Below are 25,599 nucleotides of genomic sequence, written 5' to 3' on the forward strand. Positions count from 1 at the left end.
CCTTGCAACTGCCCACATCAGGCACCATTACACGGGTCTCTCTCTCCCCCCACCCCTTAGAGAATCTAAAATAAAAATGCAAAAATACTTCAGGAAAGAAGAGTTTGTCTTTTAATTTCATTAAATACTTTTAATTAAGTTGTCTTCTATGATCTGTACTTTCATGAAGTAGTTTTCCTGAAGTTAACATTTCAATTATGGATTTATCTTATGCACAAGCTCAAAAATCACCAACTAAAAGAAACTGAATTTGTCTCTAGCACTTAATTGGCTTTATATATGGCATTATAGCTTACTGAGGGTTCTAAAAGAAAGAAAAAAGTTGGCAGCCTATTGAAAGCGTTAACCCAATGAAACAGATTTTCATCACAGCACAGAAATTGGGAACTTGGCCATGAAATCCTTGAAATCAGAGATGTTATCACCAAAACTGAACAAATTTGTTTCTCAAGAAGCATCTGTAACAGAAGCGAAACCAAGGAAACCCCCAAACTTAATGTATTTTAAGTCTGAAAGCATTGTTCCATTTATGTTATACTTCGCTTATATTTATTCTAATTTCATACAAGAAGCCTGAATAACAGGAAAAGACAACAGTCTCTTCAATCTGAAAATAGACTTTTATCTACTCCTTTGGGTTTCACTATGCACCACGTTCAGGAGTGTTGCTGAGGGCTACCTGTAGACATATGGAAAGATGACTGTATCACTACGTGGAAGGAAAGAAATGTGCCAGAGCAGGAGTCCACTACAGAAAATTGACCCAGTGATACCAGAGGAAGAAATGACAAAACATGTCTCATCAGCTTTTAGTTTAAAAGAAACTTGATGGCAAAGAATCGGCTCCCTGCCAGCTTCTGCTCTCCCCAACATCTAACCTTTGTATCCAAGTATATACATTTCAATTAAGGCTCAGCACACTTCGCAAAACATTTCTAACTTGTTTTTTCAAAGACAATAGGGATATACCAAGTCTAACCGAGGAGCCTTTTTCAGGAAATAGTAGTCACATTTTTCAGAGCATCGGTATTCAGACACTCAATCAAACAGCAGTTTGCATGAAGTACACACATCCAATTGATAAAAATAAAATATTATTTTGAATGTCTTATTAACTTTCATCACTATCCCAGGAAACTTGAGCGTGTAAGAGACTTAACTCTCAGGGAATATTTTGGCTCAATAACCTTACATGCCTTAATCTTCCATTTCTAAGAGATTAATATAACCTTTAATAACTGTAAAAACAAATACTGTTCAGAAATAAATGTACAGCTACAGCAAATAATAAAACCTTAAAAATCTAACCTACCATGGCAATAAAGCGCCCAATGAAACAGAAATATGAAAGATGGTCAGGATTGATTGTTGATGCTGGATTTATCTGCAGGCAATAGTTGCTCTTGCCAGCATATTCAAATAGGCAGTACATAGGGTTCAGTACTTCATGGGAAAGCAAGAAAAACCATTCTCTAAGGAAAAAAGACATGTATACACATAAAAACCATCAAATACAGATGTTTATCACCATTCCCCTTAGGTAACTAGCAAAATGGTCAAAATACATGCAAACTTAGAAAAATAATATAAACAGTGCTGTATTAGAATCACAGAATAATATATGGCATTATATACTTCTTAAATATAAAAAAATTCATTATTAAAAATGATAATGTTAGAAAGTCATGGTTTCCAAAGTTTAGAAATGATCGTTAAGATTGTCACCTTGAACACACCCTCACAGTACATGTTTTAGCTGCGTATTAGTAACATTTTTGCCTGCAGAGTCCTTGCCTCAGCCAGTACACAGTAGTTATCCTCCTCATGCATGCTTTACTGCATACAACTCTAATCTTTACTCAAAAATATTACAGGTTATTCCATGGGCAGTGCTTATTATAAACAACCTAGGTAAAACAAAACAAAACAAAAACCCCCAAACCACAGCACACCTTATTTGCTTTCCCAATCTGACAGCAGAACACACACTGAGTTACTGTGGTTTAACAAATTACCATGCATCAGTTAAGCCCACAGGAGACGACAATATGAAAATAAATTTTTGTTGACATTTTACATGTTATTCACCACATTCACAGTTTTCAACTCAGCTGACCTGAAATAATAATAGAATCTGGTATTTCAGTGTCAGGGTAACTGATTTTTTTGAATATTTGGGTTTTTCATAGTATTTGCATATAATCAGAGACCTCAGAAGCAGTCACGTATACTCAGAAGTTTTTGTATCAGGCCCTAAATGCTTGGAACTGAGCAACCAGGCTTAGGGGGAAGCTGCAAAAAAAGCTAAAAGTCTGTCCTATAGTAACTGCAGGGACTGAATTCCATTCTGACTGCCTTTTAGCTGTCACATTTAAGAGGCATCTTTTCTATCCCTATATTTACCTGAGATCAGGGAACAGAAATGAGAGGTTTGCTGACATGTTTCTCCTAACAGTTCTATGAAACTCAAGTCACGGATCATGATTCGCTACAATACGCTTCCAACCCAAAAGCCAAGAGGAAAGCATAAACAGAGACAGGCAGCCAGGACACAATAACCCTAACAGGGTTCTGTATACCTTTTAATAAGCACAAGAATGGTGTACAGCATTCTATGCAAGTTTTATACTGAGACAATTATATTAACTCTGCACAGAAGGATCAAACTTAAAAGGCTTTTAATTTAGATCAAAGCCAGATAACAAGGGAGGAATCAAAGAAATCAGACGCCAACAAGAAGTTTGCAGAAGCAATTAATTTTTCACATCAACAGCTAGAACAAGCCACAGGACATAGTGTTAGATTGGTCCTGCTAAACACAAGGTAAAAATCTGGAGGGAACACTGAGTTCAGCCTGCTGAGAGACAGGTGATAAAATCAGGTACATCAGCTTTCTGTATTTGTACTAATGCAGTATTATATTAACAAGTCAGTATGTGAACATTTACTCTGTCATTTAAAAATTTTCAGCTCAAGTTACAAGGAGACCCTTGCTGCTTCTCAATTTTACATACAAAATCTTGGGCAAGACTTACTCCTAAAACTATGAAATTGTACTGCTTATCTTTTATTTATTTATTTATTTATTTATTCTGCTACTTTCTGTGACTAACACTCTTCAGTTAAATTATTCTAACGTCACTTCTTTAGACTACTTTGTTTCTCTGGAACAGATTACTTGAACTCTCCTGGTTCGCATCCTATGCCTAGGGACATCATGACAGGGACACCAACTAAACAAAACCCAGGCAAAGCAAAAATTTGATTCCTCCTTGCAGTCACCCTACAAAAGCCTATCAGGATATTGTTAATTCTGAAGCAGAACCACATACATATCCAACGAAGCTCAACCTTCAGAGGCAAGCTTCCTTTCTTACAAATGCTACACATTTTCACTGAACTTCCTTTTAGCACACTAAGTTACATAAAACTGGCATAAAACATTCCAATTTAAACATCAGTCTTTGACAAAGAACTGAATAACTGAGATAAGAGTTTTACTAATGCAAGGTTATAACCCGTAACAATAGTCAGTGCTGCCAGTTCCACCTCCTTAATACATTAAGGGGAGCTAAAAAGGTAACCAGAGTCAGACTGCAAAAGCAAGCAGTTTCTTTGCCAACAGAATGACATTAGAAATCAAGGTTAGAGTGCTATTAAAAAAATAAAAACTATTCTAAACAAATTTTCTTTTACCTTGCCAAGCCACCATAATCCAATCCTTCTTCTCCTCTGAATATAACATATAATCTTCTCCTCAAATCATAGGGTTTTAATGCCATAATCTATCAAAAAAATCCAAAAATTGTAGTAAATTATAAATTATGCATTGTTAATACATTTGCTCCTTCTTATTCAGATTTTATTTAATTGATCCAGAAATGCTATATATGTCAAATGTTTACACAGACAAGCCATCAATGAACATGCAATCGATGAACTGCACACAAAAATACCAACTCAGACTGAAAATCTTTGAGCAGCAGACTGCTAGCAAGTGGGAGAGCATATCTGGAAACTATCAATATATGGTTGCCCTGTTCTTGTACTCTTCCTAAGGCACTCATTATCATTAAAGGAAAGTAGCCGAAAAGGCATTTCGTCTGATATATTACAGATTTTGGTTTTAGGCAAATCACTTTAAAAAGTAATTTACTCTAATCCAAAGTAAGTGTAATATACTTTCATTAATAATGTACTTTTTACTTATAGAGAATCCCTCCCAAGAGGCTTTGATGTAGTGACAGCAGCAAGAATTTTTGTTGTTACAGAGAAAGAAGGAAGGAACATATGTTGGCTGCAGACAGTAAGAGCTCAAGAACTGTAAGGTTCAATTATACAGATTTAGCATCTGAAGGATGAAGCGAGACACCAGTTTTAATTGGAGAAAACAACATTTTGTAATGTATATAACCACACACAAGAATCAGAAAAGCAAATCCAATGTGGTTAAGTTAATATGGTATGCAATGTGGTTAAGCTATGGAACTCTTTACCACAGGATGCTGTAGATGCAAAAAGTTCACAAGAGGAGCACAGACAAGCTCACAGAAGAGAAGTCTCTTGAGGATTATTAAAATACCCAGAAACCACATCAAGCTCAAGAAGCATTTCAATTGTAGACAGTTGAGAGCTGAAAGACCATTTGGTAAAAGTATTATATACGTTACTTCTGTTCTTCCAGCCTTCCCTAAGAATCCCCTGTTGGCTAATACCAGAGGAAGATTACTGTGCCTGAAGGACCGTTAGTCTGAATTAGCTATGGCCATTTTTGTTCTTATGCTTTGTCTTGATCAACAAACACAACAATTTTAGCGGGCTTACTTGCTGGAAGGAATCCTCAAACAAAGTCTGTCTGGATACATTAATTTTCACATGACTTGGCAGTGCATTGGACTGTAATCATAAGGCAATAACGTTAAAAGGCAACACATATAAATGTAAATTCAAATAGTTTCAAAAAGTAATTACTTAATCATTACCTGACACAAGTAACGGAAATGAGCAAGTTTCCACCTAAAGCTACGCTCATAAGCAATCTGTGGCCCTTTATTTCTGTAACAAAATATATTTGAGACACATTAACCATACAGACATCAAACAGTACTTTCAATGCTAAACAACAGCATGTAGATTTCAAAAATACACAAAAATTGTCATTGTAAGATATGATCAGAAATAAAATTAAGTTGATAGCTTGGTCAATCAATCTTCCTTTCCACCCCCCTCTTTTTTTTTTTTTCTTTAAGATGCTAGTCAATTTACCAAATTTGAAAGAAAGGTAGAGATTCCAGAGGATTTCAAATCCCTATAAATCCTGTAAAAATTACAAGCCAGCTAAACAAGAGACATCTGATTTATTTTCTTCACTGAGAGAGACTGCTAAATTAGGCTTCATAAATTTAGCTGCTTATGGAATTATGAAGGCATTTCTAGCACAATACTCTATAGGCTCTTTGAATGAAAGGTCATCAACAGGTCATCAGAAGTAACCCCTACTCTACATATAAGACATTAAGACAGCCACCATAGGGTGGGTCAATACTCCTGAATAAACCACTTTTTAAAAGATTTGCATGTAGTATTTTTGAAAAGTATTCAGAACTACTTTGTTTAGACATTAATGTTGCTAGAGGATGTATAACTGTAAGCAAAACTCATTGCTGTTTCTTTAAAAATCACATTAGTTCAATATTCAAGTTTACCTTGCTTCCATGCTATGAAACAATTACAATCTAAGTATTTGAAAAGTGTATAAAAATTGCTGAATCTTAGAACAGTACAGCAAAGTGTATCATAGATTAATTGACAAATAAAGCTTAAAGGTAGATTAAATTTACAGGATAACAATGTCTTCATAATTTAGTGCTCAATTCCAGCTGAAAGTAGAGATTGCTGTCTAGTATAACAAGACTTCATTATTAAACTATAACAAGTTAAAACATTAAAAAATATATCTAATTTCTCACTTACACAGAAGATTTCCCAGTACGAGGATCATTGAAGGTGGTGGTTCTTGTATTATGGTCAACAAAGTATCTGACACCTTCTCTGGTATATCTGATTTCCCAGCCCTCTGGAAGAGGGTCCTCATTTTGTAAACTGCAGAAGAAATTGCAGACAGTATTTTTTCCCCCGTATCATGACATATAAGAATTAAGCAAGAGCTTTTTATCTGCACAGTCAATATACACACCTACCCTTGAGTTCGAGGATCCTCCCACTGTGTTGTCTTTGTGTTATGATTTACAAAATACACCCTATCATTTGAATCCACTCTCCTTTCTAGGGGGAAAAAGAAAAAAAAACACTATACAACAATTGAATTCCAAATCTCTGTAGCTGTCACTTCCTGAAATCAACAGCTAATTAACTTACCCCAGCCTGGTGGTAAAGGCCCAAGAGGATCATTTTCTGCTGACAACATTGAAGCCTATATAAAAACAAGGGGACGTTCATTTAGGCCAAATATTATTCACATTTTTTCCTTAATGTGTTTTAAGATTACCACTTGTTCTGAAGTCTATCCATTCTGAAAAGGCATCATGCCATTTTTAGTCTGGTTTTGTGAAAAAACATAGATTACATGACAATAAGATATGATTTGTGCACTTGCCTTCACTGTTTCCAACCCAATGTACCCTCCCTTTCCCTTTCTACAGCAAACTTGAGAGACTTGGTGATTACAAAAATGTACAGTAGTTCACAGAAGTTTTGCGGAAGCAGGTATAAGCAGATAAGCACAATGTTCTTGCTTAAGAACATGCTTTACCACATTAAACATTTTCAAGAGCGGCGATTACTGCCAACACAGGGTTTTTTGCTTCCTCAATATGTGATGGCTTGTTTGGCTATTTTCAGATTTTGCCATTCTTTGCAAATGCAGCTGCACTCATCAAAATATGCAGATGGTTAAAATTATACCAACATACAGTAAGGTTAAAAGGAAAAAAATAAGTAAAAAACCAATATTAAATTATTATGTAAAACTATGCTAAGCTTGTAATGTACCGTAACCTTGCAGAAGTTCCCCTGTAGCTCCCAAGAATACAAAGAATGAGAACAAAATCCCCCAGACTGCAGGATCCATGCTCAGACTTATAACTAAAAGCATCTACCCCCTAAAATATTTTGGACAGTAAAATTGTCTTCTTTTTTTGCTGCTGCTTTGTTCCAGCCACCAGCTACTAGATGTGAACAGAGAATTATCATTATCTCAGCAGCAAATGCAGTCAGTCTTTTCTGCTTTTGGAAACTACAGTCACAATGACCCTGTAACCAAAGACTTCTCTGTGGTTAGTATAAAAAGAATAGCACACAACAGAAAATGCTGTCTGCCAAAGAACTCAATGGTGGCACAATTCAGAGACTTCTGATCTTCTTAATGGGTCCAAGGATTTGTGTGTGGCTGCTGGCTAATGTATATTTAACAGAACACACTGAAACACTACACAGTGGCATGGGATGAGCCAGATTCAATACCAAAAGGAGTACAACATATTAACCCAGGTAAAAATAAAAGTAACTAAAATAACTATAACTTACCTATTTTTCTTCCTTCACATAGTTTAGCTTTGACCATTCAAGGTAACTGAAACATTTTCTTACTCATTGAAAGTATTAATTCACTTTTTCTCAAAAATAAATTACAATCTCACTTATAAAGTGCTATATAGGCAGAGTCCTGGTATGTCACCAGAGGAAGAAAAGTTATCTGTAATTTGACCTTAACAATTCTTGCAGAAAAGTATACAGCAGCACCGAAGTAAAAAAAAAAAAACACCAAACAAACCAACCAATCACACATTTTTTAACATAATTTCAATTTTTTCTCCTCAACCAAATGTGAGTTCTAGGTATGCAACTGATACACTACTTAGAAAACAGAATTCTAGAGAGATGCATACGGTCGAGTTATCTTATCTCTTCCTTCAAGTATATTCTTTCTCACAAACAAATCCTAATTTAATGATTCTAAGTTCAGATGGGACATTTTAAGAAATGAGTCTGTGGTTTTCAGTAAGAGTTATTAAATGAAGAAAGGAAGATAATTTAATTTAAAAAAATATATTGTTCCCTGAGAAAATCAATTTCGCTCAAAACAAATCTTATGATCAGGAAAGGTGAGAGTTTTCTTAGATGTTTAAGCAACTGATCAAAGTAGTACACAAGTACAGGAAGTTGCTCAGCAAGAGTTCTTGGCTTGATATGTTTCAGCTGTGATTCTTGGATTTGCATTAAAATTTGCCAACGTATATAAATACCTGAAAGGAGGGTGCAAAAAGGACAGAACCAGAGGCAATGGGCACATGCTGAAATACAGGGGGTTCCCTCTAAACATCAGGAAACACTTATTCACTGTGAGGGTGAGCAAGCACCGGCACAAGTTTCCCAGGGAGGTTGTGGAGTCTCCATTCTTAGACATATTTAAAAGCCATCTGGACACAATCCTGGGCAACTGGCTCTGGGTGTCCCCACAGAGCAACCCCCTTGAGCAGGGGGTTGGACCAGATGACTTCCAGAGGTCCCTTCCAACCTCAACCACTCTTTATCTTTCTCAAACTGCATAAGATAAACTGGCTTTGATGCACAGCTCCAGGAGTTAAGAAATTAATGGTGATACATGTTTCTGCTATTGCTATAATGAGACATAATGTCTAATTAGGTAACGAGAGGCTGAGAAGTATTAAATTTAAGAATACTGCAGCATCCTTTACTTCACAGGGGTACCTGAATAAAGTCCATCAAATTTAATGCAAGGTTAGGTCTGCGGATGCATAGTCTCCTAGTCCAGTGAAGCTGGTTCAGACTTGTACTTCAATGGTTTCTTCTTTAAAACACTCCATCTTTGCTATATATCACTTACAAAGTCTCTAGGATTGGATCTTTTTTTAAGAGATCAAGCACAATGTTTAAAATTGACTGTTTAGAGTGACAGTGACATGCAGGCACCATCATTCTTAACTCTGAAAAAGCAACTATCCTATTTATCCAGTCACAGGCGGAAAAATTTGTCTCAAGAAATATCTTCTTCGAAGCTACTCATGATATTTTCTTCAGGCTGAAGTTAAGTGAGCAACTATCTGTGAGAAATAGAAAACCACGTAGGAAATTCCAGAGCTGAACCAGGTGCATAAGCTTCAAAGTAAGCTCAAAGTAAAAGTATTGCCACCTGTACTAATGAATGACTCCTAATCACTGAAACAGTTCTGAAGGCCATTTAATGTTCAAAATGTCCATAACTCAGCTTTTACGTTCCTTTTCAGTTAAGGGACTGCTCTAGTTTTACCTATTACTACTGTCATTAAAAGTGTTAAGTATCACGCAGTGCACAAGACTCAAGTTAGGGAACAAACTCAGAAGGCAGTACTTTCTGCCTTAAAGATGATTTTTGTTAACATTTTTCAACAGAATCGGAATCTGAGTTACTGATGCCAAATTCTCGTAACACATATGGTTGAACAGTTATAAAATCACTTTAGAAAAAGTTAAAGGACAAAAAGTATACCTATACCTCTCTACTAATTTCTAAATTTTACATAAAATTACCGAATAGAGGTATCGTTGGTTAAATTGTTGCATAGCTCCCTGCAGTTGATTCCGTTGAGATTGCCATTGCTCAAAGTTCCTGACTGATTCCATTGTTGGTCTCTGCCACGTTGTTGTTCTGGTGTTGTGGTCCACATAGTAAACTCTCCCACGGTCATCAACTCTTCTTTCCCAGCTTTCAAGAAACACAAATGTTAACAGCTAAATTTTTCAGTAATATTACATAAACAATTTTCTCTTTATGCTAAATTCCTATACAGTACTTGAATGAAGTACTGGCGTCACAGGCATGATTTTCATTTCTAGAGTACACAGAAGTACTCCTCGACTTTACTGGCAGAAGGACAACCACATCGAGCAAACTTAAGACTTCAAGCAGCAGCATGCTCAGCTCTCTGTCACCTCGTTTTTAACTTTATAAATTCCTGTGACCATAAGCAATGTTGGCAGGTTTCACAGAAAACACTTTTTAAGGTTTGGAACCAGTGCACTACACCTAGAGGTGCCACCTAAATAAAGGTGGTCAAAAGTGCATTACTTAATGCTTAAGTTTTAAAGGAAGAACAAAGTAATTTAGTAGCTGTACTTGAACAAGTGATCAGAACAAGCAACATGTACAGTACCAACAACCCTATAACAATAGCTGCAATTAATATAACTCTAAATTAACTGAAAGCTAGAATTTCTTAATATTTGATGTATAATAAAGTTTCAATTACCTGCCTATAAAAGCCAGTATTATTCCTGCACCAAACAAACAAACAAACAGAGTACCTTTATCATATTTAAATAAAAAAAAAAAAAAAAAAAAAAAAGTCCCTTTATAAAATTTAAAAAAAAAAAAAAAAAGTCCCTTTATAAAATTTAAAAAAAAAAAAAAAAAGTCCCTTTATAAAATTTAAAAAAAAAAAAAAAAAGTCCCTTTATAAAATTTAAAAAAAAAAAAAAAAAGTCCCTTTATAAAATTTAAAAAAAAAAAAAAAAAGTCCCTTTATAAAATTTAAAAAAAAAAAAAAAAAGTCCCTTTATAAAATTTAAAAAAAAAAAAAAAAAGTCCCTTTATAAAATTTAAAAAAAAAAAAAAAAAGTCCCTTTATAAAATTTAAAAAAAAAAAAAAAAAGTCCCTTTATAAAATTTAAAAAAAAAAAAAAAAAGTCCCTTTATAAAATTTAAAAAAAAAAAAAAAAAGTCCCTTTATAAAATTTAAAAAAAAAAAAAAAAAGTCCCTTTATAAAATTTAAAAAAAAAAAAAAAAAGTCCCTTTATAAAATTTAAAAAAAAAAAAAAAAAGTCCCTTTATAAAATTTAAAAAAAAAAAAAAAAAGTCCCTTTATAAAATTTAAAAAAAAAAAAAAAAAGTCCCTTTATAAAATTTAAAAAAAAAAAAAAAAAGTCCCTTTATAAAATTTAAAAAAAAAAAAAAAAAAAAAAAAAGTCTACATTACCCAGGAGGTAAGGGCTGTGGTCTTTCCCATGTTGTAGTTCGTGTGTTGTGATCAACATAATAGGTTCTACCATGAGGATCCTTTCTTTGCTCCCACCTTCAAGACAAAAAGACTTTCACGTAAGTCAAGGTGAAAATGCTTCCTTAGGACTTATTTCCCACTAAGCCCAGAAAGTACCTTGTTATTGAATGAAAATACTATGATCCAAAACTCATTCTAATACACCAAAGAAAAGTCACAGTAGAATACATATCAGTTACTTCCTACTTGAACGCGTATCACCATAAAAACTTCTTTAAGGGACTTGGTACATAAAATGAGCATACATCAATATCCATAAGCATTTTCAAATTCTGTTTAAGATATCTGAAACCAAAATCAATTAATTATCTGCTCAAGGCTTGGATGCTAAAATAACCTCTTAAAAAGTGCTTAGAGATGCATTCTTTGCATTTCCAAGTACATGCTTCTCTCAAAAAAAGAGGGGGCTTACACTTTGAAGCACTGTTCCCTATATCCAACAAATAACAGGATCTTTCAGAGTGAACCTGAAATGTGTGCTATCAGATGGTTTTCCTGTGTTTCTGTTTCCTATCCTGGTAAATTCTCTATCTGATGTCCCTGGGGATTATTTCTTCAGGTTTACTTACAAAGCAAACTTACATCAAAGATAGAGAGAGGACCAAACATTATAAACAATTGAAATTTCATGCTTCTAAGAACTGCCATAACGCAAGAAAAGTATTTATAAATGGGAGAGGGAACCAGGATAAATGTTAGATGAAAAACTGAAGCCGTTGCCTGCATTAGATATATGTTTGTTTTTCTTATATACATAATCAATTAGCTCCTAAAAATGTAGGCAGAACGCCTTGCCTGCTACTCGCAGGATTTGATGTCCATTTCCTCACTATTAGAGGGTATCCTATAAAACTCCTACAAAATGTTTTCTGCAGTTCAAGAGGTTAAATGCTAAGATTACAAGAGATAAGAGAGGATCATCAGCATGTTACAGAGTTACTAGGACTAAACATAATGGAGACTCAGCTAGATGGGGGGAAGACAAGAACACGACACACCACAAAAACACCCCCACAGAAACATGATCAGGGAGGAATGATGAAGAAATGCATTTGGCCATAGTGTGCACTATGCCTGGAACTCATGACCCTGTCCTCAATGGGAAAGCATGTAATTAATTTACAAAAAATAAGGGTGTACAGAGGAGGGATGACCACAGGAATTCATACCTACAAAGAGCTTCCATTGTCAAAGCAGCTGAAAATTAAAAACTTTGTAACTCTTCCCCAGCAATATATATACAATATTTCTATTTTTAGATGCTTGTTTTCATGTTTAGCCAACTGCAGAAACTCAAGTGAAGTGCCACTAACTTATTGAATCTCCTTCAGAGGGAGCAGGTACAAGGCAGGCCCTCTGAAAGATCAGCTACAATGACACAAGGTATATACACTTTGGGTTAAGAAATAATTTCTGTGTTCAGAAAATGCTAAAATAGTTAATATTTAGAATGTTATGGAAATGTCAGTATTTCCAATTAGTTACTGAAGACATCTTTTCACCCAAATAGGAAAGCTTCTATAAAAAAAAATTTAAGATCAATATATATATTTGAGCATGTACTATATTTTCATTTAATGTTTAAGCACATCTTTAATATTGCATTTAAGGTTTAGGACTACAGAATTAGTTTCTAACAGTCTGGTATAATTAAGTTTCTAGTTATTCTAAGCACATACATATACTTCAAATCTGTATTTTTATTTACAACATTATCGATCTCATTTTTACACAGCAAGCACCTACAAGTATTTCTAAACTATTTTATTAATTTTCATTTCTCTGCCTTTTGGTCCCTACTACATTCTTATAGTTTAAGAACCAAAGGAGTAACAAATTATGACCCAAATAAGTTTGAATATATTAAATGAAAAGTCTTCATGTCCACAATGCCTAACAGTTTGTCTATTTAGATCACAATACCATCTCAGCAAACCAGTTATCAGTTGTTACTTTCTGGGACAAGAGCTACTACTAGCCAGTTATAGCAGCAGTACAAACCCCATTTTAGATCAAATAACCCCACCTCAGCCAACTGACCTGCATTTGGCAATCCCAGTATAGAATTAAATTTCTGTTTCTTTATATGCACATTCAGACGAAACATAATTATAGAATTAAAATAAGCCCACATACCCTGGTGGCAAAGGTTCTGTACTGGCATTACCAGGCTGCTGTCTTACAGGTTCTGCAGATGCGCTTGAGGTGGAGGAGGATTCCCTTGGTTTTCCTGCATCTGCTGCTACACTGTTTCTAGCATTAGGTTGAGCACAGTCTGTTGCAGCTGTAGGTTCGAGTCCAGCAGACGCAACAGGTAATGCGGAAATGTGGCTTTCAGAACAACTAGTTGCTTCTGTTGTTGACTGAGGTTCTGCTGTAGTGTTAGTGCAATCTGAAGACACGGGAGCTTCAACTGAACCTATCGGAGCCTCAGAGACAGAAGAATTACCAGCTTCTGGTGCAGAGGCAGATGACTCGCCATTAACTGAGAAATGGGAAATAAGAACATTTGTATATCAGAATTGGGTGAGACTTACTTTTCAAATTACCAACTTCTGGAGTAAATGACATAGAAGGAATAAGTTTAAGTCGCACCTATATGCCACGTGCAGCATTTTTGTCTAAGATGACAAAAAGTCACAATGAACCTGCCTCGGTGTCATGGTTTAGCCCCAGCCAGAAACCAAGCACCACACAGCCACTCGCTCACCCTCCCCCCACAGTGGGATAGGACAACAATGGAGAAAAAGAGAAGCAAACCCCAGGAAAAACAAGTGATACAACTGCTCACCACCCACTAACCAACATCCAAGCAGTCCCTGAGCAGCAGTCACTGCCTCTTGGCCAACTCTCCCAGTTTCTATACTGAGCACAACATCATATGGTCTGGAAGAGCCCTTTGGCCAGTTTGGGTCAGCTGTCCCAGCTGTGCCCCCTCCCAGCTTCCTGTGCACCTGGCAGAGCAGGGGAAGCTCAAAAGTCCTTGACTAGTCAAGGCACTACTTAGCAACAACTAAACCATCAGTGTGTTATCAACATTCTTCTCATACTAAATTCAAAACACAGCACTATGCCAGCTACTAGGAAGAAAATTAACTCTATCCCAGCTGAAAACAGGACACTCAGTTAAAGCTGTAATTAAAACTTACAGTCTGCAAGTCATTATCTATACTTCCCTGCTAACATAATTTCTTAGTTTCTGCATATCTTGGTCAACTCAACACTACACAGTACTTTTCAGATTAGCAAAAGGTACCCATCTGCTTCCCAGAAAACAGTACTGCTTTATTTGCTTTGAAACTTTCAGGTTATATCAACTTCAAAAAAGAAGTCTGTGTACGTGACTTGGAAAAAAAACAATTCCCCTCCAAAAGTGGGATTAAAATATAAAAATTAGTATGTGGCTAACGTAAGTTATTTAATTCAATGGCTGAAGAAAATTGTTTTAGAATCACAAAGTAAATCAATTTCTGCTTTTTAAAGAACAATACAAATGTCATCCAACTGAAGCAAACATAATCTCATAAAAAGTCTAAAGCAGGCATGGATTTTGCAGGGAAAGGGGGCTAAGGCAGCTTTATTACTCCCAAGCACACTTGGCCAACCATACATCAATACCAGTCATCTGCAGAGCTTTACAGAACAGTATCTCAGCACAACAAGATCTTGTCTTAGACAAGCAAAATCAGGTACGGCAGTCAGTAGGATCCCCACTATTAAAAGCAATGCAACAGCACTCACAGACTTCATTTTCTGAACCACTAATCAACACCAGACAGTAACAGTTCTGTTTAAACTCGTTTGTACCTATTCTAGACTTGAAGCTATTTTTCTACAAGACCAAATACAATATGCAACATAGACTTTAGACTTCAAGTAATTTTCTAACAGCATACTATCAGCTTACAGTTCTGAGGGCTGAGGCCAATACAATTGCTCTATACTCATAACCTTTTAGATACACATTTGCAAAATTTAAGCCAAGGCCTATAGGGCCTATAAAACGCTGCTCCATCATTTTAAAGAGTTAATTTACTTTAATTCTGTATAACACTCTTACAAATAAAGAATCAAAGATCAAAGAATTACAAACAATAAAACTGTCATCAGCAGTATGTTTAAATTGGCGAGTCAGTTTCTTTAAGGAATTATCACTGGGTCATAAATATTTTCTTAATATGCATAATAAGCATGATTTTACAGGCAGCAGCAGATTTGTAGGATCTGTAAAGGCATTGCTTTCAGAACACAACTATTCCAGGGTAATACATCACTACTTCCAGCTCACACAGAACAGATTAACTATATTATGACATGTCAAGATTTTGTATTATTTTAAGAAATATAAAGCATGACATTAAAAAAAATAACTACAGACAATCTGATCAAGTTTCTTCAAACTTCTGCTTTAACTAGCAAAACTTTTACTGAAATTTCAGCTTTCGTAAAAAAAAAATAAATCAATTTATCCACATGAAAGAGTGAATGGGATTACATAATAGAGTTAGAAGCAAAATAACTGACAAATCATCAGCTCTTTTAGCAAGCTGATCTCCAAAACAGATCTATAATACATTACATCAGCTGATTACCTCTCCAATTAGATCTAAAACAGCAATTGTGGCAACACCACCTAAAATTACAATCCTGCTAAGCACAACAGTGGGGGGGGGGGCAGGGGAAAGTCTGTCATCAACAAATGCTGGAGACCTGTTTTATGGCTTGCCTTAAAAGCCTCCACCAACTGGTACAGTAGTTGAAAACTGTTACATCAGTGCTGTGGTGCAAGCTCAGTGATGATTTCATCAATATTCCTATTTGAACAAATCAATTATTTTTGCAATTACCCTATCCAAACACAGATTTCAAATGGATCTCTCTGCTACTGAAGAAAAAGGGAGCAACGCCTAAATAATATATATGCCCTCTGGCCTTCAACTGAAAAGAGAGGGGAATCATATTCAAGTTCTCCAAAAGGAGGAGAGCTTCAGAGAAGGTCTAATTTAATTATTACCTTTTAAAGTTCATAATTGTTTCTGCTATCTTCCCACCATACCCACATTTCCCACTTTATTACAGCAAGTTTGACAGTCTCTGTTCTACTGTTTATTAACAGCTTGCCCATTTCTATTTAAGGTTATCTTTTTCTTCTGCTATCACTGTAATGTCTCTCAAACAGCTGAGAAAAGGCAGAACGTGCTTAGAAAGCACAATCATTATCAGATGCAAAGTTTTGCCAGAGGAACAAAAATTTAAAAATACTTTCTTTTCACTTATTTTACTGTGCTGAATGTTACTTGTAGTCACAATCAAAGTTTTTGCGTTTAAGAGGAAAACGAACTTAGTATTTGTCAATCAGATTTATCTAATGGCAAAATAAACTTAACTGTAGTTACTCAAATTAATTGTGAAAGAAATATGATTTTTCCTCCAGACAATCAATAATATGGTTTAGTCATCTGGGACAAAGAAATGGAAGTTTTGGATGCCTTACATCTTTCTCCATCAGAGAAGAGAACTGACAGGAAAGTACAAAAGTTACGTATATTTAAGAACGGATCTACTCCAGAGAAATTCACAGAAGTAGACACTCAAGATTATAAATTCAAGCCCAGAAACAGCCTTTCAGTATTTTTAAAATCTAACAAAAAATGTACAGAAAAAGTGGCTCAACTTCAGATACATTTCAACCAGATAAAAAAGTCTTATGGAACATGTTCTCATAACTCTCCCATTCTTACCAGTGCTGTTGACAGGCTGAGCTGCAAGTGGTTTTGGTACTGGTGTATTTTTGGGTCTGGCTGCAATGTGAGTAGGAGATGGCGTGCTGTCTCCATTAACATCTTCTATACAGAATGTATTCTGTACTACAGAGTTGGAAGGTACTTGATTGTCTATCCCATTAGAAATGTCACAAGCAGATCTTGGTAAAAATAAAAGATCGTTTTAGGTTACTACAAACAACATGTTAAACAGTTATGCAACTAAACCAAATCCTACACTAAATCACACTAAGAAACAAATAAAGAAATAGATGTAAATTCACAACAGTTTATAACACAATTTTTGCAGCCTAGATAACAGTCAAGTGCAAGACCAAAACAATGACAGAATAAAAGGCAAATGTTGGTTTTGAGGATTCCAGATACTTAAAACAGATAAGATTTTCCATTTCCACTTCATCTTTTACTTGTGATGACAAATTAGAATTGAGTTGGGTGGACTGATGCACCTGCCATGTCTTCCAAAAGACCCTTCCAAAGTGCAGCTATGAGCAGGAAAACTTTTTCTCTCATTAACCAAGTGTAACAATTGGTTTTGTTCATCATATCTCCAAAAATTATTCTAGTCATAACATACGAACGTAACAAAAAACTCTCCTTCAGTAAAAAGAAAGTAAGATGAGCTTCTCTATGCATAGGCAGGATGGGACATTGTGAGGAGGTACACACATGGGCAGCTTTGTGTTTAAAAGGCCACATGGAAATAAATATAGTGTAAGGGCTTGTGAACTCCAGTTCATTTACACTGTTTTTACTTAAATCTATCCCAAAATGCTTAAAGCCACGCACCAGAGACACATATTGCCAACTCCCCATCTTCTCAAGGAGTAGAGGCTAAAAATTAAAGAAATTCAACAGATGACAAAAAATGTGAGAAATGTTAGAAGTCCCACTTTGCGGAAGAAGCAGCATTTCCATGCTACCTTACCTAACTCCAAAGGAATAGTATAAACAGATAATTAAAGTATTATCCCTTTTCAGCTCTGGACTAAAAACTTGATCTGCTTCCTAAAGACATACACAGAAGCTACCTTAAAACTTTTCTTCCTCTCTTAATTTTAAAACTGTAAATCAAAACTTCTGGACAGTTGTACGGAAAACTGCTGTAATCAAAAGATAAACATCAAGAGCAGGATCCCAGTAAAAGCCACACCTCCAACAACAACAGCTGAATGAAAACAAATCATTGTTACTACTGTTTCAAAATGGTATGCAGATGTGTTTCAAGTCACTTTTAGCAGTCCCAAACCTTTCTAACAAAAACTGAGAAGCAACTCTTTATTGCCACTCCATCACATTGCGCACCCATGGGCGAACAGAGACAAACCTTTGCATATTCAAAAAAAGAATCAAGTTGAGCATACAAGGAGAAATGTCTCCCTGCCACTCAAATGCATAGCAACTGTATGTTTTTTCACTCCATCATGTGCCAAGAACTTAAACAGAAAGGGGTTCACTGCCAGGTAACTGAGCAGGCCAGCAACATTAAATTGATCTGAATGTTGACCTATTTGACTCACTAATGGTGAGGAGGCAAACAATCTTCTCTCCAGGCAGTCCTTGAATTGGTATAGAAAAGCCAAGAATGAAGCTCTAAATTGATCCCAAAGCCTTTTTCTTGCCACTTCAGGTTGAAGTAGGGAACCCCTTTGCCTCAGTGTTTTGAACACTGCTTCCTAAACTAAGTCTCTTAAGTAAATTGCTGATCGTGACCTTTTAAAGGAACTGGGTGAGGGGGGAAGTAATTTAGGCTTTTTTTTCTTCTTCCTTCCATTCAGATAGTATGTTGCAACAAGTCAGTAGATGTGAATAGAAATGGTTCTTAAACAGCAGAAGAAAACTAATGGATTAAATACAAAGAACAAACCACACTGAAGCACTGCTCCCCTAATCTCTGCTGCAGCATTTAGTAGACTCCCAATCAGTTGAATGTTCAGAGGGCTACACATCCAAGAGGCAATGATAAAGTAGTGGAGAGCAGATTCTACCAGCAGAGGAAGGGTTGCAAATCTAGCTTGAGAAGATTTAAATTATGTAATTATCATACAAGTAATGTTTCTAAAACCTGTGGAAACATAACTTAGGCCTTGACAGTTAAAATCTATCACCTTCAAAAAAACAAACAAAAAAAAAAAACAAAACAAAAAAAACCACCAAAAAAAAAAAACAACCACAAACCCAAACAGTTCAACTGATAAATTTGCTAATATACTTCATATAGAGTAAAACACAAAAATTAATTCCAACCTGGATGTACTTCTTGCTGAAGCATCTCTGCTTTCATGCACAGCCTCGCCATTTTGCTGAACTTCTACTGAACAGCAAAAAACAAATTCAACAGAAATATTCTATTATATCTGTTTGAAATCTTAATCAAAATATTACCATCTGATTTAATTATTTTAACTTACTGGTTGCTGATGAACTGAGATTTGTAAGAGATTCTTGTTCAACAACCAAACCATCTAGCACAACTGTCAGTTCACCTGTTTGCACCATGCCACTCTTGTTTTCCAAAGAGAGTTTCAACTGTTCTTTCACCTTCTCCACTAAAAATGGAGTTGGGGTGGGTAGGAGGAGAGAAGGAGAGAAGGGATAAAAGAGAGATTAAATTCTAAACAACATTAAAAGATATTTTCAACACAAAAATGTGATACATGTATTTAGTTGTACAAAAATGAACATGAGAGATATTCAGATGATTCAAATCAACATAGAAATCACTAAGGAGCTGTGTAAATCTACGTCTTCTGTGGATAAAACATAGTTTATTGTAAAAATAAATAGGCCATTTACATAGCATATTCTATAGGTATGCTATAGGATCCACAGGGTTTCAGTACTTTGTTCAATGATTTCCCAGGTTTGCTGTTTCCACTAAGCCCTTGTGAAATTATGCACTACTTACATAAATGGGAAGGCTTAAAGTCAAACAACATCTGAACTACACATCCAAATATTACAAGTCACAGGGAACCTCATTCTACAACCAGAGCTTATGTTAATTTCTCATACCACCTTCCAAAACTAATTCTAAGACACCACTGAAAAGAACATCACTTTGAGGAAGAAGCAGATGCAAAGACTGCATAGAGTACTTCCTCATTTTTTAAAATTATTTTTAGTAAATTCTTACTAGCATTTTCATAGATTCCCCACTCCAAGGATTAAACAGCAACAGGGAGGATACCTCAAGTAAGCCAAAATTAAATCAGAAACTATTTTAATCAAAAGAAACTGTGAGATAATTGAGATATACAAAAAAATGTGTACATGGTGCAGTAAAATAATTCAGTATGACTGATAAGCAATGCACACATTTGTAGACAGACATACATAATCCAGAGGTAAAACATGCTGTGGATGCTGTGTAATTCTCTCTAAATCAGCTATTACTAGTACAGCAGTTAAAGCTACATGTCATAAATCCAAACACTGTCAGCTATGAGTCAGCTATTGATAAGGTTAAAATGGTTAAGGCCTTTTAGTATTTACGGTCTCAGTTTAAAAGATTAATTTTTCAAGATATACCACCATATTTCCCTCCATATGAGAGCATTCCAAGCTAACATTAAAGCTCACTCTGCACTTCTATGCATTAAACTAGCATTTCCTTATTTTTTTTCATTCTTAACTTATATAATAAATGAACAATAGACATGAACACAGGGAAGGTTACCATAAGCTATTGCCAGATACCCTGAAGCTGTTACTTTAAAGAGAAAGTTCAACAGTATAGTTGGGCAGCAATTACTAGCAGACACCCACTGCTATATTCCAATGGATTTCAAAGTACTTCAAATCACTGGAGCAAGCACAAAGCTCCCAAATCTACAGAATTATTGATTTAGCAATCTGCATTTTGGAAAATGGTACTACCTGAAAGAAGAGACAAGAAGAAATGAGCCGACCACCGAGTTGTAAAATTAACATATTCATGAATCATCATTTCTAGAAAGTTGATTGGTTTTGCTTCTGCTATTTTAACAGGTTATCTCCCCAAGCCAGATCAACAGTTGGCTGTAGTCCAACTGAGCTGGCAAGAAAGCTGGGAGGGGTGTGGGCAGCAATTCATGCTGGCAGTGTTTAGCAGGAGAAAATAAGAGGACTAATTCGAAGGTTCCTGCGTTTAGAGGACTTCCGCTTTACATTTTTTTTCCAGTAAAAAGCCTCTCAACTGCTGCATTTTAGATTAGGTATCAATAACTGAATGACTGAAGGATACCAATCAGATTTTTCTACCACTGAATTATTGGATAATCCAGTGTGTGTCAAACTGCTGACTTGCCCAAATCAGAAACACTACACATAAATTACTTTTGGTGCAATGTACAGCTAACTCAGTCAACCATTCCCTGAAAGAATTTGCCAAGTTGTCAGAGCCTACATCCCCTGGATCTACAGTAATAAAATATTAACTATTTTGTTAGAAATAGTTAAAACATTAACTATTTTTTTTCGCTATCATTACTGCAACCCAGCTTCTTATGAATTTTTTTTTTTTTTTTAATTTAGAAAAGAAGCCATTTTTCCAATTAACTATGGAATCTTGGGCAGAATCTTCAGAATGAAAAAAATCCCACTTGATTTTGGATTCTGTTTCAATTTTCTGTAAGAATCGGAAAAATGAAGCTTTTTTTCAGCTCTCCTTTCCGCCCACCTCTCTAAACAGACCTCTCAGGTTTGTATATCTAACTTGTGAGAAAGGTTAGAGATTGGTTTAGCTGGAATTCTGCTGCCACTCTGGAGTGGAATTTAAAGTGTGGATTCACCATCTTCTCATACTAATAAAAAAAAATTTAAAAAGCAAATTAGATATAGAAGACCTGTTTTAATTCTAACAAAGACAAAATTAGTAGTTACATAGAACACAACAATTGCTAATGTACTAAAAGGAAGTTTTCAATTGTTTCATTAATCAGTGGTTCCTACTGCTCTCTGGGTGGCTAAATTATGAGGGAAAAATATCCAGCCTTTCTATTAGTGATTCCAGAGAAGGAAAACATGAAAAATTACATAGATGGCTTTTCTGAAAGTTTAGACTTTTTTTTTTTTTTTACCAAGTCTAAAACAGATCTTCTAGTAAATTAGTTGTTAGTTTGCCACAAAACATTGTATTTAATCACTTCGGCTTTTACTTAGTTTGTAGTAACTTGTACTCTAATGTTTGTTTCAGAATTATATCCCATTGTTACATTTAAATTGCTCTCAATAGCACAGACATCTCTATAAGAGACAAGTAAAGACATCAACTGAAAGTCAGTTGTAGTTACATGTATAGTTAGTAGTGTGGTTGGCAGTTTGATATATAGATTAGTAATAATAATTCTACTTTACTCAAAATATCCTTCATGATAACTTACATTTTCTATTGTGTATTTCCAAAGCTTGTCTCAAGTCTACAGTGGCTCTTCCTAATAAAGCATCTGCTTTTAAAGTGTGATGGCTCCACACTCTAAATTCCAGCGTAGTCTGTGGAGTCACATTCCTGCATATAAAATACATTTTTTAAAAAAATATATACAGAATTTAAAGTATTCGTTCTTGCTATTAGGAGTATTTGAACTTAATTCACTTTCTCATATTTATTGTACTTCTTGATACTAATTAACTGAATGAAGTTTTTGTACTGCAAGGGGAAATTTTTAACTAAGAACTGCAAACACTATGTTATTTATACTTAAGTTCAAACTTAAAGTGCATTACTACGATAACATAAGGAATTTGAGGAGTATCAGAACAACCTACACTAAGCTCAAATCTCAGTTATATAAAACATATCGCACTTTATTTATGAAAGCCATATTTTCCTTATTCCTATTACAGAATTCTAACTAAAAACTCACATTATGAAATGTGGAGAAAAAGGTGGTAAGTATATTTTTCTGTCACTAGAAAGAAAAATACTAAATACTTAAAAAAAATGAAAAACCAATCAGCTACTTGCAAGCAGAAGAACCCACTTAATGGGTGTCAGCTTGCCACGAAAGTGTTGATAAAACATTATTTGTGAATCCACAAATATATATAAAACCACAATGCATACTCACAGAAATCAGAGGGGAAAAATCAAATGATGAAGCTAAAGTAAAAACGGGAGGGAAGCAGAAAGGTAAAGGACCCAATTACAGTAATATTATGATAACCTTTGGCAGTGATCTCTCCCCTGCTCAAGAAGGAAAACGGGAAGCTATGCTAGGTCCTGAAGAGCAAGTTTTGTAGTACAGGGTCTAGTACTGCAAGAATGCTCCTGGCCATGAAAAATGGAGTAGAATCACTGTACTGCAAAAAGTCAAAGGCCACATATCCATCAGTATTGGATACAAAAAGTTATATCAGCATTGACGAAAATAATTACTAAAAACAACCCCCACCCTCCCAACAACAAGGCTAGCCTCATAGTCACTTGAACGTGTTGGACAACGTGGATCATTTTTGCTAAAACCCATGAGGAAATATATTTTTGCATTGTTAACAGTCTGCCTTGTAATAAGAGTCTTACTAAAAGGCCAGCTCAATGAAGGAAAAAAAAAAAAAAACAAAACACCACACACCTCTTCCTACACATGGAGAATCTATTGCTGGTGCCCACGCAGACCCATAGAAGTGAGGGGAATTTGGTAAAGCAGAGAGTTCACTTATCCTCAAACAGCCTGGGCAACTGAAGCAATGATACCATTCCAATAGCCAGAGTGGGCCAGAACACCTTATATATATATATAAGGGTAAGATCCTAAGTAAGTAATACTGATGACGGAATAAGTCTGTTTGGCTGTACTGTGCATGCCAAACTACCTCATTTCTATCAGCTCACCAAATCCTACCAAATCAAACCTGCCTCCTCAACAGAAACTCTGGTCTCTGTGAATACACCAATAGCTCTGTACTTGTGGTACTAATAACTCCTGGAAATCATCATCAGGTCCAAGACTATATTATTCTCTATTGCAAAGGGCTAGTAACCTCTACTAAACCTGAAACATTGAGAAATGTGGCACACGAACACCCTACTTGCTTCAGCCCAGGTCTGTAGTTAGTAAGTGTTCCCAGGCAAACAGTTCCCCAAACCTAGGTATGCTGTACAGTCCCCACTCTCCAGTACCATTAGTTATAGCAACCTGGCGTGGCTCCTACTACTAACAAAGCTGGCTATTGCACAAAGGCAGGTCAAACACTGCAAAATGAACTGGCCCACACTTAATGCCACTTGATAGGAGACCCAAATCTGAAGCAGTACAATCTTGCTTGTGTGATAATGCATTCTAGCCAATCGCACAGTGCAAGATTGCCACCTCTTCACAGACTCATATTCAGGTGTATCTACACTTGTACCACAGTTAAACCAAAGTAAACCACAAGAAGATTCAAAACTTCAAATGTTAGGATAAGTTGCAAGGTCACTCTGCAGGAAACTGTGTGTGTGTGTACCCCTTCATTAGGAAATTTAAAGGAAAAAGTGACCTTCCTCATAACTACTACTTATCTAGCTGACACTTTTTTCCTTTTAAAGTTAAGAATGACATGGTTACAATTAGTAACATCTTATAGAGAAGAATCTTAAACTTGAATGGTCCACAGTGCTAACACATATTGAGAGTACACCATGCATAGCAATTGTATGCAAGGAACACTCTCTGTACAAAAAATATCCTCAAAACATTTTAAGAATTGAGGAAAAAAAAATTAATTTGAGATAAATGTCATCTTATGCCTGCATTTAGTCGTCAAGAGCCAGAGAAAACTATGGAGGCAGCCAAGCTTAGTAAATATTTGCCTGCAATGTCTGCCTAATAAGTAGTATTAAATAACCAAAAAAATCTACTTACACTGTCAGCTGCTCATCCCATTTTGGATTTGAAGAACTACTTGATTTTGCTGTTTTCTTAATTTCTCCATCTGCAGTTAATTCCGTGTAGAAAGTTGTTCCAAACCAATTCTTTTTCCGTTTAAGTTTGGCACTAGAAACTAATAAAATACATTGCTTTATCTGTAACAGCATACTGTTGCTGGAAAACAGAAAATGTACTGCCTACACAATTTATGAAACACAGCATGGCAATGTTATGCCTCACCATTTCTACTGATGAACACAAAAAGGTCAATGCTAAAACGGTAGCTTTTATTTTCAAAAGCTACTTTGTCAGACAGCTTCACCACGTACTATCAGGATGGGCTGGAGAGACAGCACAACAATTATTTTAGGGATAAACACTGAAAATCATGTGGGTTCTATTGATTATTTTCTCATTGTTCTTCCTGCTCTTCCCTTAACTGAAAAATATCTAAGTACCACACATCTGAGAGATTATCAAGCCTATTTCAGAACATGCCTGTATAGCAAAGCCTATATACAGAGCTTAATTTCCTTGCCTATATTACTTGTGTGGTTAACCTGTCATTAAATACATGAGTTTGTTAAAAGTAAAAAATCAGCTCTCAAATTTCCCCTATTTAAACAGCTTTGCAGATGAACTTAAAAAGTTTCAGCTAAATATTCAACAACTAAGAAACAGCAAATGACCGAAGAAGCTATTTTTTACCTCCGAATCACTGGTGAGGTCCTCAGTCCTCCTAAACATAAACCTGTTCTCCCACTTCCTCACCCAGCTGAGGAAGTCACTATAAAAAACAACAGCAGCCTAACTGCCAGTATTTTCAATTCTTTTTCAGGCAGATACTGTCTTCAGAATACCACATCGATGGACATAGAGCTGCACCTACCTGCTGGCTATGCCCTCTC

At 35.6% G+C, this 25,599-nt stretch overlaps 1 protein-coding gene across 7 annotated transcripts in view; it reads right to left on the bottom strand.

Annotated features, from left to right (window-relative positions):
* WWP1 (WW domain containing E3 ubiquitin protein ligase 1) overlaps positions 1 to 25,599 on the bottom strand; it is a 61,646-nt gene that overhangs the window by 9,481 nt on the left and 26,566 nt on the right. For 2 of the 7 annotated variants that reach the window (XM_009635562.2, XM_035891171.1), the window contains exons 3-17: positions 24,686 to 24,824; positions 22,223 to 22,347; positions 19,271 to 19,408; positions 19,107 to 19,173; positions 16,818 to 16,999; positions 13,213 to 13,561; positions 10,996 to 11,091; positions 9,550 to 9,724; positions 6,379 to 6,433; positions 6,201 to 6,285; positions 5,974 to 6,102; positions 4,983 to 5,055; positions 4,825 to 4,896; positions 3,697 to 3,785; positions 1,313 to 1,472 (exon numbers count right to left, since the gene is read on the bottom strand). In XM_009635562.2, coding sequence (XP_009633857.1) covers positions 1,313 to 1,472; positions 3,697 to 3,785; positions 4,825 to 4,896; positions 4,983 to 5,055; positions 5,974 to 6,102; positions 6,201 to 6,285; positions 6,379 to 6,433; positions 9,550 to 9,724; positions 10,996 to 11,091; positions 13,213 to 13,561; positions 16,818 to 16,999; positions 19,107 to 19,173; positions 19,271 to 19,408; positions 22,223 to 22,347; positions 24,686 to 24,824 — 1,934 coding nt within the window. Of the gene's footprint in view, positions 1 to 1,312; positions 1,473 to 3,696; positions 3,786 to 4,824; positions 4,897 to 4,982; positions 5,056 to 5,973; positions 6,103 to 6,200; positions 6,286 to 6,378; positions 6,434 to 9,549; positions 9,725 to 10,995; positions 11,092 to 13,212; positions 13,562 to 16,817; positions 17,000 to 19,106; positions 19,174 to 19,270; positions 19,409 to 20,738; positions 20,840 to 22,222; positions 22,348 to 23,005; positions 23,100 to 24,685; positions 24,825 to 25,599 lie in introns of those variants that run through there. The other 5 variants (XM_035891170.1, XM_035891174.1, XM_035891175.1 and 2 more) reach the window with 5 other exon arrangements.

This window comes from Egretta garzetta, unplaced genomic scaffold, assembly GCF_000687185.1.
Source record: "Egretta garzetta isolate BGI_Z169 unplaced genomic scaffold, ASM68718v1 scaffold453, whole genome shotgun sequence".
NCBI lineage: Eukaryota > Metazoa > Chordata > Aves > Pelecaniformes > Ardeidae > Egretta > Egretta garzetta.